This window comes from Microcebus murinus, chromosome 16 (genome assembly GCF_040939455.1).
Source record: "Microcebus murinus isolate Inina chromosome 16, M.murinus_Inina_mat1.0, whole genome shotgun sequence".
Classification (NCBI taxonomy): domain Eukaryota; kingdom Metazoa; phylum Chordata; class Mammalia; order Primates; family Cheirogaleidae; genus Microcebus; species Microcebus murinus.
The window spans coordinates 28,676,488-28,696,292 of record NC_134119.1 but is presented as its reverse complement, the minus strand read 5'-3'; the positions used below and the strand labels follow the sequence as shown (position 1 = coordinate 28,696,292).

The window sequence follows — 19,805 nt, the reverse complement described above, 5'->3', positions numbered from 1 at the left end:
CTGCCCACCTCAGCCTCCCAGAGTGCTAGGATTATAGGCGTGAGCCACCACGCCCGGCCTAGAAGTGGTTTAATGTTACTACAGCACGGTGTGAGTGTAAAAGAGAAAGTGAGCTTTGGCATCAGGTGAGGGCACAAAGTGTGCAGGGGCCGGTCAGGCAGGGCCTCATAAGCCAAACTCAAATTTGGACCAGATGAAGCCAGCAGGGTAGAATTACAGTATTTTAGCATCAAATAGGGTCTTTGAGGTCATTTACATTAATTCGCACTCCCAGTGTAAGAATCAGCTCCATTTATACATACGACAAATGCTTATAGAGCACTAATGCTGTGCCAGGCTTTGAGCTGGGACACGGAGTGGCAGATGTTAAGTTGCTGAACTTTTAATCGGGAAGACAGACAAGTAACCACACAACTGTAAAGCCAGGTAAAAAGACGTGACAATCTAGAAGTCTAGAACATGGAAAATCCCAGAAACCAGAAGAGATTCATGGGGAGACCAGCTAGGTCTCTGTGGTAGGCAGAATTCTAAGATGGTCCCCATGATTCCCACTCATGCTATGCACTGTACACACCTGTATACAGTGTTGGCCACTTCCCCCCTTAAGTGTGGAGAGTACTTCTGAATATGAGAGGATTTCACCATTGTGCTTGGGTTATGTTATAAGGCAAAGATGAAAGGATCTTGCAGATATAATAAAGGTCCCTCATCAGTTGTCTTTGAAGTAATCAAAGGGGAGATTGGCCTGGGTGGGCCTGATCAGGCTGAGTTCTTAAAGCCTCTTGGAGCATATGGCTTCAGTCCTATACCACAAGGAACTGAATTTGGCCACAGTGAGTGAACTTGGAAGAGGAACTCAAGCCTCAGTTGAAATCACAGCCCTGGCTAATACCTGGATTTCAGTGCAATAAGACCTTGAGCAAAGGACTCAGCTAGCCCACAATTGGACACCTGACCCACAGAAACTGAGATAAGCTAATTTGTGTCATTTTAAGCTGCTAAATTTATTTTGTTACATGGCAAGTGACTGAAAATCTCACCCAAAACAAGCTCCCACAAAAAGAGGATTTATTGGCTCACATAACTGAGAAGTTCTCACCATTCGGCATCCCTTCTCTCTCCATTGCACATTCTATTTACATATTCAATGTATTCCCCAACAAGCCTTGGGGTCATAGCATGACTCTGGTAGCTGGAGACTTCATATTTTCTAGTCTTATCCCATGAAATAGAGAGAGCAATTGCCATTCTCTCCGCATTTCCAAGCAAAAATTACCTGCCTAGGCCTGAACCAGTCACTGTGGCTAGGGAAATGCCATGTGCTTAGTGGCTAGGCCAGAGTTTCATGCTCCCCCACTGAACATGCGCTGAGAGTGGGAAAGATGTGGAAGAGATTAATTTTAGTGATTGACCTAGGATTTACAATACACACATGACCTGCAAACCTAAAATATTTATCTGCTCCTTTACAGAAAAAAGTTTGCTGACCCCTATTTTAAACTTGAGTTATTTTTAAGGTAACTTAAAAAAAGATTATTTTACTTTTATTCATTCCATCTCTAGTGCTCTTGATTTCATTATGTTACTGTCTCACAACTCTTAGATATTGGTGTTTTTCTTTCCTTCACCCTCTTCCCCTTGTTTTAGTTTGGGTAACTCTTGTTGATCTATCTTCAAGTTCACACATTCTTTTCTTAGTTGTAATGTACCCATTGAAGGTATTCTTCATCTCTGTTAGTGTTTCTTATTTTGAGTACTTCCATTTGATTCTCTTAGTTTCCATTTCTCTGCTGAGATTACACTTTTGATCCTGCATCTTGTCTACTTTTTCTGTGAGACCCTTTACCATGTTATTTTAAATTCTGTCATCAGATAGCTCTGAAATCTGTTATACTTGAGCCTGGTTCTGAAGATTGCTTTGTCTCTTGGGTATGTGACTTATGTTATAGGTTTTGGTGAACATTGGACATCTTATGTAGGACAGAAGAGGCCAAGGGAAAGGGTTCTATGTGTGGAAATGGGCACACCTTTCCTTCTGTTAGGCCTTTAGGTGTGGGGATTTGAGTTAATCTAGCTAAAAGTTGGGCTAGGCTTGAAGTTTATTGTTGCTATGGTTATCCCCAATGCACAAAAACTTCATATTCGTCTAATGATATCTTGGACTTAAGAGTGCAGGCTGATTTCCTAAAGGGGTTTTCCTCTCTCAACGTGCACTCCACCCTCAGCTTTAGATCTTCCTTGTGCTGTGCCTCAGACAGGGTCTTATTTTCATGCTCTTGTCCCTCTCCTAGCAGTATTATTTTTACTGAAAGCTTAAGTTTACCATTGGTAGGTGAGAAGGAGGGCATTCTGTTGTTCTAAGTCTCAGTCTTTGCCAGGCTCTTTGTGGCTCTGGTTTTGGGGGCGTGGCCTCTCTAGTGCTCTTATTCCCCCAGCTGGAGTTCTGGGCCCAGTATGTATTCCTGCCCCTACTCAGGGGTAGTTTTGTTTTATTCCCCCAGATACAAGGAAGTTTCATCAGTGCCATAGGGTGACAGTGTTTGGTACCCTTCCTTCCATAAATTAAGGCTTTTGGTTCAGTAGAGGACATAGGGCAGAAGGGTCTGGGTGGAATACTGTGATCCTTTCATAGTAGCTGCTATTTTCTTCTTCCAGAGCTTTACTACAAGAGATACTTTATTAAAACTTTCTTGGGTTGGGCACAGTGGTTCAACCTGTAACTCTAGCACTTTGGGAGGCCAAGGTGGGAGACTCTCTTGAAGTGAGGCGTTCAAGACCAGCCTAAGCAACATGGTGAGTCCACGTCTCTACACAAAATAAAAAAACTAGCTGGGTGTGGTGGTGGCAAGCACCTGTAGTCCCAGCCACTTAGGAGGCTGAAGCAGGAGGATCACTTGAGTCCAGGAGTTTGAGGTCACAGTGAGCCAAGATGATGCAACTATGTTCTAGCCTGGGCAACAGAGCGAGACCATGTCTCTCAGATTAAAAAAAAAATAAGAAAAAACTTTGTCTAATCTTTTGTGTGCTCCCAGTAGAGTTTGTGGCAAAAAAAAAAAAAAAAAAAACCTCTGAAAAGGGTTAAGACTACTGCAGGCCAGGCGCAGTGGCTCACGCCTATAATCCTAGCACTCTGGGAGGCCAAGGCCGGCTGATTGCTTGAGGTCAGGAGTTCAAGACCAGCCTGAGCAAGAGCGAGACCCCATCTCTACTATAAATAGAAAGAAATTAATTGGCCAACTAATATAGAAAAAATTAGCCGGGCATGGTGGTGCATGCCTGTAGTCCCAGCTACTCGGGATGTTGAGGCAGCAGGATTGCTTGAGCCCAGGAGTTTGAAGTTGCTGTGAGTTAGTTAGGCTGATGCCATGGCACTCACTCTAGCCTGGGCAACAAAGCAAGACTCTGTCTAAAAAAAAAAGACTGCAATTTCTGTGGCCCACTTTCTCACTAATGTTTGCTTGTGTTTACACCAGATAACCAGTGCTCATGCCTTCTCTTCCATCTCGTGTCTCTCAAATTTGGGCTCTGTCAACAAATGGGAAGGGAGGAATGAATGATGGGAAACAACATTGTCTGTAATCAAGTCTTTGAAAGGCTTTTAAGCAAGCCTTTAAGTAAGGGACTGAGATGAGCTTCATGTTTTTGAAGGAATTCTCTGGTTGTTGGTGTAGGATGAATCAGGAATCGAGAGAGAAGAGTAAGACCAGTTATCTGCTGTGATAACCCAGGCATGAGAGGATGGTGGCCTAGATGAGGGATTTGACAACTGGAAAGGGAGGAAGTGGATACGTTCAAGATAAATATCCATTTATTAAAATTTAGTTTACTTTTTAACCAGAGTAATACATAAATGATTATAAAAGTAAATAGTGCAACAATAATAAAAAGATCTAAAAATAACATGTATATAGTACTACTGGTTGATTTTTCAATTTTAGGCATTATTTCCCATTATAAGAGATGTGGGCTTTGAGCTCTTAAACCACTTGTCCTATTACCAATAGTACCACATAAGCCCACACTTCCCATCACCCATCCTTTCATTATAATTACACTGTAATCTTGGTTAGATCGATATTCAATATTTCCATTATGACTATGTAAATTCTAATTACAACTGAGCCAGTAGTATGATACTTAGTTTTCCTTTCTTTCAAAACTTCTTCTCTTCCCCTGGAGTTAATAATTACTTTTTGGTTTGTTTTAGTCTGCTTAGTTTTCCTTGTATTTTTTAAACTTTTAAACATTTGAGCTCTAACAAATATACTGAGAAGTGCCCCAAACATCAATATACAGTTTAACAAATAATTATAGAGAAAACACACATGTAACCATAAACCAGATAAACAGAACATTGCTAGTCCCTAGCTGTGTGCAGTGGGATTTTGTGTTTCTGGTCATGTAGCCTCAAAGCCTGATTCTTGATTTCTGTTGCTTGAAAACAAGAATTCTCCCTGATTAACTCATTTATAATTTACAGATAATAAAAAAGGATAAAATTACCCACAATTCTTACTCCTCAGGAATAACCAGTTTAGAGTTTGTGTAATCTTTTTCATGCATATATACACATAGATGTCATACATGGGGCCTTCCACTCTGAGATACAGTATAGTTGACTGCATTATTGTTGGTTTTGATTCTTCACTTCCCCTGTAATTAAACTATACATACATACATACCTTTTGCCATATAACTTCATAAAGTTCTCAGAATGTGGGAAGTACATTCTGCCTGCCCCACTGATGTTGGGCTTGGCTATGTGACTTGCTTTGGCCAATGGAATTATAGGACCTGTGACATAAGCAGAGGCTTGAAATGTACTTGTGTGATTTCATTTGGCCTTTTGTGTTTCAGTGATCCTCCACGGAAGAGTATGCCCTGGGCAGCTGCTGCAGCTTCATCATGGAATCTGGAAAGAACCACACTGAGCAAACCTGAGTCCAATTCTCATGGAGGTGCTTAGACTAGCTGACCCTCAACCTGAAGAACTACTGCTTGGCTGAACAATCTAGATCAGCTAAACTACAGTTGACCTAGAGATCTGTGTGAGGATAAGATTAGATAGAGTGAGAGCAAAAGCAAGAAAAAGAAAGAAAAAGTTTATTTGGAATGACTGGCTAAAAACCTGGACAGCAATTTCTGGCAGCATAGCTGTGCAAAAACAGCCCAGGAAGCAGAACTGAGCCAGGACACAGGGTTCTGATCCCAAGTGTGGCAGATCAAACTTGCTAAGGCTGGGCCTCTCTGTAGCCAGCTCAGGCAGCTCCTTCTCTGAGGACTTCCCTGACCATCCTCCCTTCTCAAATTCAGGGCTCCTTCCTAGTGAGTTTTTCTGTGACATCTTTAACACCATTTCCCAGAGACAACTACACCTAATATTTTTTCCACCCTGGATGCAGACTTTCAAGTGCCAGGGCATTGTTTCAGCTTCTACCTTAAAAGGGCCTGAGTCTGTCTCTTATCTACCTTGGGGCATTAAAACCCTAGCCCCTACCCTCTGAGGCCCATCTATATCCAGGCCTGGTGACTTGAAGGCCATTGTGATATCAATACTGACTTACCTTCAGGATAAATTCTGTCTTCCTTTCTGCCGCCAGGAATTTGCATTTTTCTCTGAAATGATTTACTTCAAAGTAAATTATGTTATTTTGGTCAGCACCCCCAGGTATTTGAAACAAGAGGTAGATATCTACATGAGTTAGCTGAGTCTACCATGGTTGATTGGAAATCTGCATTTTTCTTAGTTTTTTTTTTTTTAATTATTCCACATACATAATTTTCTCATTTTTCTATTTAACAACATACATTTTCCCATGGGCTTTGCATTTCATCCCTCAATGTTTAGCATAGGGCCTTGCATTTCATCTCTCAATCTCTCAATGTTTAGCATAGGGCCAGGCTCATGGACATCAACAATTATTTGTTGAATTGAAGATTATCTTACATAGAAACGAACTGTGTAAAGACCAGTCAGCACGGGCAGGTAAGGAACCTTGGATAAGTCCCCAGTGAGTGGGGAACAGAATGAGGTATACATCAGGTTGTAAAGAGCTGAGGGTATGTAAGCTTTTTCATACGAAATTCACCATGGAGTTCCTAGAACTGTTCAACATACAGAAGCAAGGTCCTCCCTTTCCAGGTATGACTACAAATGTTTACCAATACCGTTGACACTGACTCACAGGGTGGGATCAGGAAGCCACTTAGCAGCTGCTACTTTTCTTTCCTTTTCCCATTAGAGGAGCCAAGAAAACTCTTGTCAAAGCAGCTGATGCAAGAGTGAGCTAATTCAGAAATACTCAATACCCTCAGGAACTGCTCTAAGAAATGCATCCAGTAAGCTTCCATCTGGAGATACCTGGGGAAGGGTTTCTTACATTGAGGTTAATAAGAATCTCTAGTGATTATGGCTGCAGGGATACAAATCCAGTTTGTAATTTGCTACAGTGCAAAAATATTTGGCTTTCAGTACAGAATTTTAAAAATTCAAAGGAGATAGAGTGATAGAATCTTGGAGGGGAAGAGTGGAAGTTGGTAGGAACAAGGCAACGCTGGCCTTCTTGCAAATTAGAAACTTGACTTGCATCCATCCAAAACCTGTCACTTTTGAGTGCTTAGATTTTTTTCCTATTAATAGTAAAGACCCTTTACTGCCATCTGCTGGAAAATTGTCAGAAATTTGTCAAATGCAAATATCTATAACATCCCTGTAGATGTAGCATCCTTTTTCTGTACATAATCTGAACAACTGCATAATTTGGAGTAGAAATCAACACTTGATCCAACTCTGATATCAAAGGAAAGGGCAAAAGGGGGCTTCATCTGCACTGGTAATAGAGATTTAACATAGGTAGTAGGTTTATGGGTATATAATAGCTTTCTTTATAACTTGGTACATGTCTAAAAAGTTTTACAATAATTTAAACCACTTGTTAAAACACACCTCCCCCCCAAAAAGAAAAAAAAAAACCAACAAAATAGCATCTATTACAAGCCACATATGGCGCTAAGCATTTTCTTTGTGCTATTCCATTCAATCCTCTTTAAAGTGGATAATGGACCCACTTTTTAAAAAAAGTTTTTATGAGGATTGCATAAGACATGCAAAGTCATCAGGGAGTTTGTAGGCAAGTGGGGAGACAGACAACAGACAAACAAAGTAATACAATAAAATTTCAGGTGTTGTGAGGCAAAAAGAATGGCAAGGGTAGTGATGGCAGTGGAGGAAACAGAAGAGGTTAGACTTTAGATGGATGGAGCAAGAGTCAGGACCATGGTAAAGACCCATGTTTTGAGAAGGGAACTGAGGACTATTTACTTCAAAGCCTTTTGGTTAACTTTCTCCTCTACCAGGAAAAGGCCCTTAGGAACACAGCCTCTCTAGCATGTATGTCATCTCTGATCAGCCATAGCTGGGCACAAGAGAGAAGAAAATGACCAGCAAGGAGGTAGGCAAGGACTCATAATTAAGAAACAACTATTCAAACCTAATTCTGATCTTTGGAGAGAATCTGCTGGTTGGACAAAACTAGATTTTTCAAGAGATGCTTAAACGGTCAGTTCCAATTATAAATTCACTTAACAACAGGTGAAGCAAAGATTCAATTTAAAGACTGAGAGGAAATTAAAATTCCCAAATCTGTCAACCAATCTCCTATTTTCTCTACTACTTTAGGACTACAGTGATTAGCTATACCCTGAGGATCTACTTTAGAAAATATATTCCTTTCTCTGACAATCCCTCTCTCTTAACAGTTTAATCCTCCTGTCTCATGTAAGTTGCACAGACATTTCAAACACAAGATATTACACGATGATGGTTCCTTGTTTCTATACCACACTTCTCAACCCCAACATATTGGTGCCATATAATTGTATGTAGTGAAAATTTATGGTAAACTAGAAATTTGGGATACTAGCATTTTCTCTGGTTTCAACCACTCCCTGTGGTTAAATGAGAATGAATAAATGGCAATTTAAGTCTACTTTTATAGGCTTTACTTATCTGGTGTTGGTAAGTCATTAAACTGTTTTCCTTCTTTTACCAGCCTTTTTTGATGGTTTTATCAATGTTGCCAAAAATGTTTCCACAAGCTCACCAACATACCCTCAGTCCAGGCCTCAAGCCTTTGCAAACTGCCTCAAGGACTTGGGAGTATTATCTAAGACTCACCTTCCACCAGGGCTTACTGCTATTCACTAAACATTAGTCTTTCCTGCTACAATAAGCTGTTCCCATGTACTTTTCAAGTAACACTCAAACTGTCTAAATCAATGTTAGAGCTGAAAAAGACCTCAGAAGACACCTCTCTCAGTTCCCCCCTGCTTACACACACACAGAAGTCCTGAGGAGAAAAGGGCCTTTGCCAGAGATTGTACTGTGAATTACTGAATGTCAGGACCAAGGACTAATCCTCCACACCAGCAGGCTAGGGGAATTTGGTTTATCAAGAGCCTAAGAGGTGCTAAACACTGGACATACCCTCTCATTTAATCCCAAAGCAGTGACTCCATTTTACAGATGAAACTGATTTAGAAGTTATTTGCCTAGTAGCCAACTGCACGAGAAGAGTAGGAATGAAATCAGTCTTTATTCAGCAACAACATGCTCTCTTCACTACCTTGATATCAAAAACTCTCAGACTTCAGTGCTCCTCAACCAGTCTTAATCCATCCCACTTAACATCTTCATCAACCCAATTATTAAATTCAAAACACATGAAAACTAAGCCATCTATCACACGCGGCGTCGGTTGGAGAAGCATATTGCTCAGGCTGCAGGGACATTTCATTTATTTAAATGTTTTTATTTAAAAAAAATTAAAGACCTTCATGGCACAACTTCTTCCCAGCACAGTTATGTTTTAGTTATACCAATTACAATACAGTTACAACCAATAAATCAAGGGGTGGGAGTAGGAACTTCTGACTTCAAACTTAAAAAAGAAAAGGGGGGGGGGCACTTCAAACAAAGTTAAAAAATACTTTAAAAACTTTTCAGAGTAATTGCCAACACAACTGTTTTATATTGGCCATTTCATTTCCTGCTATCTAAGCAATGCAGACACAGGTAGTGCTGAGAAATAAAGTGTCCCAATACAAGGTATACAGATGAGGTAATTCACAACAACACAGAAGTTGTTACTCTGTAAACCCTTGCCCCCCACCCACCCAATTGGGTCTTCTGTTCTCCATCTATGCTTCTGCAGTGACTCTTTAAGTAGCATTTTAAAATTTATTTTTAAAAGGCTCTTGGGTGGCACTTTAGAGTCCTCTGCATTCACTTTTGATTTCTTGCAAGGTCTGATGGGTGTAAGGAGGTCCAGCTGTCTGCAACTCTCCACATCAGCCTCAGCTACACCTAGATTTCTGAGCTACAAGGAAGGGTAGGATATGAAGTCTTGATTTATAACCCTCCTCCCCACCTCAAAAGGAAGAATTCATTAGTTGTAAGTGTCCTGTTCAAATCACAATCCAGCGCAAACGTAATCACAAATTGCATCTCGGGCACATCTGGTGCTTTTAGCTTCTGCACAAATTCAACATGGTAACCCTCACAGCATTCTAGGGCACAAAAGGGTCAAGTACAATAAATATCCACCGTAAGTGGCCACAAGGAAGAAAATCACCCTGCTACAGTCAGAATGTTTTCCCTTCAGCACTCCCTATGGTTGAGAAGTGTTATAAAAGGAGGCTTTAGCTTCCTCTAAAGTTTACCATTATATGCACTAAAGCCACCACCTTGATAAAGTTACTAAAGCCAAGATGGGTTACAAAGTTAGATAAATTCATTAAGTTTAACTCCCCAAACAATCATGTTTACCTATGATGCCCAAGTGAGAAAGGCTTGTGAATCTATAAAGGTAGGAGATTGGGGAACAAAGACGTTAGGCTTTAAAATATGTTGGAAGAATTTTTCCTAGTCCCCACAAGCAGCTACTGTAATGAAATAACAGGAGAAAATACAGAGCTGATGGTTTTGCTATTGTGCTTAAAAAACTAGGCTTCCTCAGTGAAGCACCTGATAAACTTAGGTGGTTGGATTACAGTGGAAAGTCCACTTTACACACACACACAAACACACAAAAACTGGCGACTTTTTCCATCCCCAATCCCTGCACTGCTGAGACACAAAATGAGTTTTATGGCAAAGGATCCTTAATCCCCAGAGACGCTTTGGCTTGTGGTGCTTTTTTAAGGCCTCTCTGCCCTGCCCGATACCAGGGGTCGAACGAGGGGTGTATAAAAATGGGGGCCTTGGGAAGCCTCCACGGTACAGGGCTGCAGGCCCCTCAGATGTGAACATGAGACACCCACCCAGCGAGACCTTTACACAGGGAACTTAAATCTAACCTTGATAAATAAAACCAAACGTTTATTTACACCAAAGAATTCCAACACTTGGATCTTTCACATATGAAGGACAAAGTATTATATATATACACACAGCAAGGGGTGGCAGGGCTGTAACAAGAGATATAATTGTCCCACGATTACAGGTCTACCATTTCAGTTTCACTGGAGATAGTGGCTCTGCTCCTACCTCTCAGATACATTTACAAGACTGAGGAGTAGGTCTTCTCACTGGATGGTATGTGAGGGAAGGGGAAGGTAGGAGGAAAAGAAGGTAGAAAACTTAAAATGGAACTCAATGTGGCCACATCTCCCATTAGCTTAGATTTGCTAGCATGAAATCTACATAGACAATATTTGTTTCTTTTGTAAAAAGCAGTAAGTTATGCCCAGTAACTAACTGAATTCAAAGTGGCCAAGTCAAAGACAATAGAAAAAGACTTTGCCTCCCCCTCACACAAGCTATGGAGCACAGCATGTTGGGAGATGAAAGGGGAAAAGACCAAGGTAAGGAGCCTAGGAGGGAAGGTATCAAAATTTTAAACTAAACTAAAACTAAAATCATAAGTGAGTGGGTTTAGGGATAGGTTGTTAAGACATGATTCATACTGAACAGAGGTTTTAGGATCTGTCTGGATTTTGGGTAGATTTTCAACATCTCAATGTAACTAAAACACGCTTCCACTAGAGTCACCAGGATAACCCCACTGAAGCACTTCTGTAAAATAATAAGTGACTAGCAGTAAGTACACTGCTCTGTAGATTGGGTCCTCCCTTCCTTTCTTCCTGCCTCCTTCTTTCCCACCTCCCTTGAGAAGCTACATTTTTGTAATCTCTGGAGAAGAGCATGAGATACAAACCCCCCAAAGTGTGGGATGCTGGAGGAGCAATGGTGAAAATGGGAAGAAATCTCCACCCAAACACAGTAGCCAGGATTGAGGCTGGTTTATCTTTGTTCTTTAGTGATGAGGAACTAAATTTGGAAGGGGAGAAAAAAATTTGTCCGTGAAATATTCCACCTGCAGGTAATTTTTCAGGGAATCCCCTGAGTTATGAAAAGTTCGAGTTAAAAAAAAAAAAAAAGAAGAAAAGAAAAAAGAAAATCAGCCTATTATAATTTTTTTATGACTGAACTACTATAAATCCACAAGCAACGGTTCAGACACGGTGCTTCTGAAGTGTTTCACCCCTCCCCGCCAGGCGCAAGCTGCATCAAGGAGAGGGGTGGACTCCCCCACCTCTGGTCAGGCATCAGGAGACAGACGGGGCCATTACTGCTGAGCACCAGCGGCAGCTGGAACAGGCATCCCAAGGGGGTTGGCAGAAGCAATCACTGGCGAGCCTGCCAGAGGTCCAAGGGGTGAAGGGGTTGGCACTGAAGAAATCCCTGAAAGAAAACAGCTGACAGTGAGCCAGAGACACCAACCATGGCAATCTTAGTTACCAGTTTTCCATAGTACTTGCCACAAAAGTAACACAATGATAATTTTTTTTTATCAAAGGCTTCCTCTTAGCCAGACTGTTGTTATTTATTTCTTTTGGAGATAGGGTCTCACTCTGTTGCCTAGGCTAGAGTGCAGTGGCATCATCTTAACTCACTGTAATCTCAAATTTCTGGACCCAAGTGGTCCTCCTGTCTCAGTCTTGTAAGTAGCTGGGACTACAGGTGCATACCACCATGCCCACCTAATTTTTTCCCCCTTTTTTGAAGAGACATGGTCTTGCTGGTCTCGAACTCCTGGTGTCAAGTGATCCTCCCGCCTTGGTCTCCCAAAATACTAGGATTACAGGTGTAAGCCACTGCACCTGGTCTTGGCCAGATTTTTACACATTCTTCAAGTCTAATCCTTACTAATTCAATGTTAAAATGCCAAGTCCTAATGCATTTAGGAGACAGGTAAAGAAACCTAGGCTTGGAGAGTTTAAGCAGTTTGTCCAAGGCTAGTAAGTGGTGATTATGCTTGGATTTCAACCCAGGCCTATCTAGGGCAGAGCTGTCCAACATCATGGCCATTAGCCGGCTATATGTGCCAACTGAGCATTTGAAATATGACTAGTGCAATTAAGGAACTGAAGTTTTAATTTTATTCAATTTTAATTAAATAGCTACATGTAGCTAGTCATTACTATAATGAATAGCACAGGTCTGCAGTCAAAACTCATTGCTGTTGTATCATGCTGCCTTGATAGCTGACAGCTTTCAAAATTACTAAAAGTTAAGCCAGGTGTGGTAGCAGCTATGTAGGAGGCTGAGGTAGGAGGACTGCTTGAGCCCAGGAGTTCAAGGCTGCAGTAAGCTATGATGGTACCACTGTACTCCAGCCTATGTGACAGAGTGAGATCCCATCTCTTAAAAAAAAAAAAAAAAAAAAAAAAAAATTACTAAAAGTCAATTTGAGTGGCAGAAAGGAGCACCTTCCATATAAGCCAAAATTGAGTTTTAGAATTTATTTCCATTTGGTTTCTTCCACCTAATTACCAGAATTACCTCTTAGCTTCCTTCAATCAGCCAATTCTTTATTTTCAAAATGTTTTATTTATAACTATATATAAATAAAACACACACAAACACACACATTATATTAAAAAAACAGGTAATATATCACACATGGCTCAAAATACAAAAGGTTCAAAGGAATATACAGTGAAAAATCTCCCACATCCTGTTGCTTGGCTAACTATGGCACAATTTTGGGAGTATTTCCTTCTATATTTATTCTCTATATATTATTCCTTCAGATATTTTATGCATATGCATGAATACAATTTTATAAGAATATACATATAAGCATCATATATAAGAACAAGACTAAATATTGCTTCTTGGCCTTTTGGCTAAGATCAAGTGTGAAGAACATCATTATACATTCTTGCCCACTCCTGTTCTTGGACATGGCTCTGCATCTTGCTTTTATCATTTCACACTAGTATCTTGGAGTTAGAGCTCTAACAGAAACACTTATTCATTCTTTTCTCTAGCTGCATCATATACCATTGAATGGATATCCCATAACTGATTTAACCAGTTTCCTAATGAAAGATGTTTTCAACGTTTTGCTACTACAAATAAAGCAATGAGCTACCCCGGATATATATAATTTTGTACACGGGCAGGATAACTAGGGCATAAATTCTAGAAGGCTGCTAGTTCTTTAAAAAAAAAAAAAAAAGAAAGAAAAGTGGGACAAAAGCAATTATTTGAGGGTATCTGAGTAAATGCTCTCACTATCACAAGTGTACCCACTTGGAAGTTGCCTGCATGTATAATTCTTAGGGTATGGGCTAGTGGTTTCTTGTGATTAACTGTGTACTCTTAATAATGGAAAACAAATTCATATAAATTTTTAGAGTTTACTAGGCACACTGTACTTATTCTAGCAAAGATGAAAGAACTGCCCTTACACACATACAAAGCCATGTACAAATTCTACCTCTACCCCCCAATTTCTTAATATTGTTTCTTAGGGCCATGTAGCTACTGTCATTCCAAACTATGAGATGAAATGGTCTCTTTTTACTTTTCATGGCTTGCTGGGACTTTCAAGTCCTTCTGTAAGAAATCTTCGGTTAGGGATGCTGGGATTTTAGCCTAGAAGAGACTAATGGTACCCTGCTTAACACAGTGTCACTGAAGTATACCAGGTGTCTGAGTACTGACAAAATGTTTTTTAAAAAAGAAAAGTAGGCCAGGCGCAGTGGCTCATGCCTTTAATTTTAGCACTCTGGGAGGCCGAGGCGGGTGGATTGCTCAAGGTCAGGAGTTCAAAACCAGCCTGAGCAAGAGCGAGACCCCCATCTCTACTATAAAATAGAAAGAAATTAATTGGCCAACTAATAATATAGAAAAAATTAGCTGGGCATGGTGGCGCATGCCTATAGTCTCAGCTACTCGGGAGGCTGAGGCAGTAGGATCCCTTGAGCCCAGGAGTTTGAGGTTGCTGTGAGCTAGGCTGATGCCCCGGCACTCACTCTAGCCTGGGCAACAAAGTGAAACTCTGTCTCAAAAAAAATTAAAAAGAAAAAAAGAAAAAAGAAAAGTATACCAAGTGTTGAAAGCATGCTGAAACCTCGTGAAAAAAGCCACATAGGCCAGTATGTCATTAAGGCTATTGCTACACAGAAGAGAAGGTATACAGGAAATCAGGTTGCACTGAGGAGGCAAAACTAAGAATAGTAATTGACTTTCACATTTTTTAAAAAAGGAAATTTACTAATGAACTGACCTGACATCATATTGGCGCTGCTGACAGGCGTACTGCCCCCTGGCATGCTAGATGAACCCATTCGAGCCTGGTCCTTCACAACAGTGTCTAGAAAAGAGACAGAAAGGTTAGGTTCTGTGTTGCTTGGCATTAAACTAATGGTCTGGGAGCCTGAAAGCAGCCTTCTTCATTCTCTGTATTTTATTCATACACCACATTATTCCCAGAAAAATTTAAGGTGGCAATTGCCTTCACCACGAATTAGACTAGTATAAAATAGAAATAGCTTTCCTGTCAAACTGTGGTAAAAGGTAAACTCTTAAACCAAATGGTAGGAAGATGAGGTAATTATCCATAGTAGAACAAATTTAAAATGAAGCTAGTCCTGTTGTGGTTTAATGGACACAATACAACCTAACATAGCCAAAATAGCAATACACTGTCAATGTGAATTAGTTGGTCCACGGCTCAGTGCCAAGTAGGTCAAAGCTATACATAGGTCCATGTAGGTTAGGGCTATGACCACAGACCTCAGTCTCCATCCCAATCAGCCTCCATCTAGTTCGGGTACAAGAAACTGAGCAAAACTGTAAATGATTCACTGCAAAACCACCTCACCATCACCCAAAGAATAAATGCTGAAGCAAACATCACAGTGAGGATGGGGTGGGGTCTAAGTGAAATTTTCACCTAGGATGGCACAGTTAGCTATCTATACTCACAAACCTAAGTCAAGGTGGTCATATAATACTAAGATTTGCAAGCCTCACTGGCTCTCTCCAATGAATAATTACTAGAGACAGGACAGATGCAGGGCTTTTTGTTCTAATTCAACAACTCCAGACAAGGAACTGAGAAGCGTCATCCAGATAGTAAGAATGAAGTTTAGTTAGGAGTGCTCATGTGTCAGGTATTCTGTTATACAATAATCCTCCCAATAATTCTGCAATGCAGCTGCCAACACTGTCCCCATTTCAAGAATCTGAGTATCAGTGTGGGTGAAGGAGCTTCGCAGTGAGCTAACAGGAGCCAGGATTCCAACTCTGTTCTGTAGGACTCCGAGTTTTCTTCATAGCATATATTCTCTCCCACCTTATATAGTCTGATGGGTCCTGGCAGGAAGGCCTGCATAGGCTCTGCAGACTAAAGAGTTGGACTCACAAAAATAGGGGTGTTCCATGGCCTCTCTTGCTGTGAGCCGTGACTGGTGGTCATATCGCAGTAGCTTGTCCAGGAAATCCAAGGCCTCAGGGCTGACAAGGTGCTGGTTTTCACTGTGGACAAAGCGTTCCCATCGCTTACGAGAATGTCTGTGGGGTCAAAAGGGGGAATGAAAAATGGGCCACATGGGCAGAGAGGCCCACCATTTCATCCTTACATTTTCCTTAGTTGGCTAGGAGTCCAGATAATAGCAAACAGGGATCAAAACTCAAGAGAGTGGTCTGCACCACACTCTGTCTCTGGGAAGGACAACAAAGCTAACTGGAAAGACTGGAAATAGCAGTATTTGACAAGAGACAATTGTGTCTTCCCTATTTTAAGAAACATAATTCAGGTTACTTGACAGCATGTGAATGCTTGGTATCTTTGAGAAGATGAAAGGGGACAGGATTCGATGTAGCAGTGTAGGAATTCGTTTTAGTAGACAGTTTATACATAGATACTTGTGAGCTTACTGATCCCCAAGATTTTCTTAGTGAAAGAGGAAGCAAAGACATTAGCCAAGAGTGAAGATGGAGAAGGAAGTGATGGAGGTTTGATGAAGTGAAGAAATCCGATATAATCATTTAGAATTATGGGCAGGGCAAGCTGAGGAGAATTTGAAACTCAGTTGAGAAGTGGGGAAAGCTACATTTTGCCTTGAGAGATTAGTCCCTCTAGGCACTCGGTAGCTGGTGTCGTGTTTCCCTGGACACTGGACTGCAGAGCAAACATCAAGTGTCCTCAGGAAGTTTGAGTGGCCTAGGAGGTCTGTTATTAGCATTGTGTCTAGTCACTACTGTCAGAGTCCAATGTCTGCACAGGAGTTTTTAAGCATGCGTTTCTTGTTTTCTTTCTTTCTCTTACAGAGAGTTTTGTCATTTAAAGAAGCAAGGTAAATCAAGAAACATTTTGATTTTTGACAACTGTAACCCTTCTACCAGAACCTACATTTGATTCATATAATCCCCATAACTCAGACAATTTTGAGTGAATTTACAAACAACAGCCATTCAATCCAATGCTTTTATCACAGGCCCGCCCAATGCAGCATTCTGTGGCACTAGACCACTGACATCTTGGCAGTGCTGGCAAAGGGAACAAAGTAATTATTTTAAGGATCCAAAGTGCCATACACACCCCAAATGCTTAAGGAACAGATAAATTTATTTTGTTTTATGACTTACCTGCCCAAGATATCATTGAAACGTGGATCTAATTCAATGTTGTATTTGTCAATATAGTCATATAAATCTTCTGTCCCCAGAACCTTGGCTATCCTCACCAACTAGTATTAAAGAAAGACAAAAACCCACAGAAGCATATTACACAATCAAATCAGCAATTAAGTGTGATTGAATTAACAGAAAGGGATCATCATGCCTTCAGGTATGAATACCACCTTCTAACAGTTTACAGTTCAAATTTCTATGTGTGGCAGAAGTAGATTTATGCCTAAAATTCACTAAATCAACTCAATGTGAAAGTGAGCAAACTACTTTGTAACCTGGTTCCTTCCCCTTGAAATGTTCCCCTGGTAAAGTCTTATCTTTTTTTCCCCCCTCAAAACCCAGGTGCAGATGTCACTTCTTTCGTGAAGCTCCCCTTGCATACTCAGACTACTCACCACTACTGCCTTTTGTACCTTGTCACACTTCTATTCTGATAGTTATGACTGTAATTTATTTCCTTATATGTTTGATTCCTATATAAGATAGACTACGAAGGCAGGGCATAATGGCTCATGCCTGTAATCCTAGCACATTGGGAGGCCGAGGCAGGAGGATCACTTGAGGTCAGGAGTTTGAGGCCAGCCTGAGCAAGAGTGAGACCTCGTCTCTACTAAAAATAGAAAAAATGAGTGAAGCAACTAAAAATAGAAACAAAAAATTAGCTGGGCATGGTCACAAGCACCTATAGTCCCAGTCCCAACTACTCAGGAGGTTGAGGCAGGAGGATCGCTTGAGCCCAGTTGTTTGAGGTTGCTGTGAGTTAGTTAGGCTGATGCCATGGCACCCTCCAGGGCAACAGAAAGAGACTTAGTCTCAAAAAAAAAAAAAAGAAAAAGAAAAAAAGGCAGACTAAGAACTATTTGAGAGGAAGGACCATTCTTCTGTATTCCTCAGTCCAGCTGCATGGCCTCTGACATATAGTTGCTGACTTTAACTGAATTCAGATTGTATTCTTTGACTCATTAGAAATATCCATGGTACTCAAAGGGAACAGGGTAATAGCACCTTCCACAAGGTCCTAAAATCATTCGAGGTTCTCATGAATGAAATGGCCCCTTGATCTTCAAGGTGGAAATAGAGTTAGTTTAAGAAACATCACCTACCCACTATACTTCCACTAATATACATCAACTGAATCCATATAAAGACGCAAAAGGATCATAGAAATACCACATATAAACCAACACATTAGAGAAAACATTCCCAACTCTAATAAAAGCTCATATTAGGAGATTCTAAAGTTATGTCCTATTTCAAAAATCTGGATGACAGTTACATGGTTGTTCATTTCAATATTATTCTTTGAATGGTACATATGTTTTATAAAATATTTTATACATATACTTCAGAATAAAACAAGCAACGCAGACTAAAAAGACTAGGGGAAAAAGTCTGATTTCAAAGGTTAAACTGGTAGCTCCCCAAACACCAATCTGAGGATCAATGTCAGGTTGGCTGAACAAAGAGTTCACAGGAAATTATTCTTCATTCTCAGAGATTCTGAATTAAGAGGTCTCAGGTGGGGGACTAAGCATCTACATTTTAGCAAGATCAACTGGGGTTTCTAATGAATAGGTGGGCCTGGTCATCAATACATTAGGCCAGTAAATTCCTTAATGGGCACAATATATATCACCTGATCATAATTGTCATGTCCGTGGAAAAATGGCTCCTTCCGAAAGATCATACTTGCCAGCATACAACCCAAGCTCCACATATCCAAACTATAATCATACATCTGCATGGAAGTAAAGAAAATTCATTGTTAACATACATGAATCTCCAAGCTTGTCACTTCAAAATTTTAAAAAATTGTATTAAAAAAAAAAAGTCACTCCACCGACTCAAAGTCAAAACACTAATAACATCTTCATGTATTTCTTTTCAGTCTTCTATGCATTCTTTCACCCAGTTTTAAAACAATTTATATCCCATATTTTGAACTTTTCACTTTCGTTAGCTTTTGGAAACCTTTTAATGTGTATCATTAATATTCTACGACATAAATGTTTTAGAATGTAATCTTTAATTTCTCTATAATAGGACTGTTTGTTTTTCATTATTATATACAATGGTGTAAAGAATATTTTTATGCATAAAATGATTTTTGAACTCAGGGCTATATCCTTAGAATCCCAGGAAAGGAATTTCCACAAGGACAAAGAGTCTGAAACTTTTTGGGGCATCTGATAATAACCTAGTATTAGATTTCATTTTTTAAAAAATCTTAAAAACATGTGCCAACCCCATTACTAATTTGGTTCTTTTTCTGTGAGGAAAGAGAGGGCTCTTTGCGGGGGCAGATGGAGTAAAGGTCTTGATATTTAGTGTACAGTTCAGGTGAACAAGAGAATATTCTTGAGTTTACTTTTTGTTTCTTTTGAGACAAGGTCTTTCACTCTATCACTTGGGTTAGAGTATGGTGGCATCATCACAACCTCAAACTCCTGGGCTCAAAGGATCCCCCTGCCTCAGTCTCCAGAGTAGCTGGACTATAGGTGTGTCCAACCATGTCTGGCTAATTTTTCTATTTTTTTTTTTTTTTGTAGAGACAGGGTCTCACTCTTGCCCAGGCTAGTCTCGGACTCCTGGCCCCAAGCAATCCTCCCAAAGTGCTAGGATTACAGGCATTAGCCGCCGCACCTGGCCTGAGTTTATTCTTAAGGTTGGTTAAACCTAGTTGGTATTTCTCAAATTAGTTCTGGAATTTCTAATTAGAAAAGTATCTTCGGTGTACTTTCCCTCAAGTTAGGATCAAATGCAGACCTATTCATTTTCTACTGACACTATGACAACAAAAGCAATGTAAGTTATG

At 40.3% G+C, this 19,805-nt stretch overlaps 1 protein-coding gene across 1 annotated transcript in view; it reads right to left on the bottom strand.

Moving 5' to 3' along the window:
* Window positions 1-8,779: 8,779 nt before the first annotated feature.
* CSNK2A1 (casein kinase 2 alpha 1) overlaps window positions 8,780-19,805 on the bottom strand; it is a 57,703-nt gene continuing 46,677 nt past the window's right edge. Inside the window, exons 9-13 of the mRNA XM_012755020.2 lie at window positions 18,627-18,728; window positions 16,946-17,046; window positions 15,720-15,868; window positions 14,580-14,666; window positions 8,780-11,743 (exon numbers count right to left, since the gene is read on the bottom strand). Coding sequence (XP_012610474.1) covers window positions 11,628-11,743; window positions 14,580-14,666; window positions 15,720-15,868; window positions 16,946-17,046; window positions 18,627-18,728 — 555 coding nt within the window. The 3' untranslated portion in view covers window positions 8,780-11,627. The remainder of the gene's footprint in view (window positions 11,744-14,579; window positions 14,667-15,719; window positions 15,869-16,945; window positions 17,047-18,626; window positions 18,729-19,805) is intronic.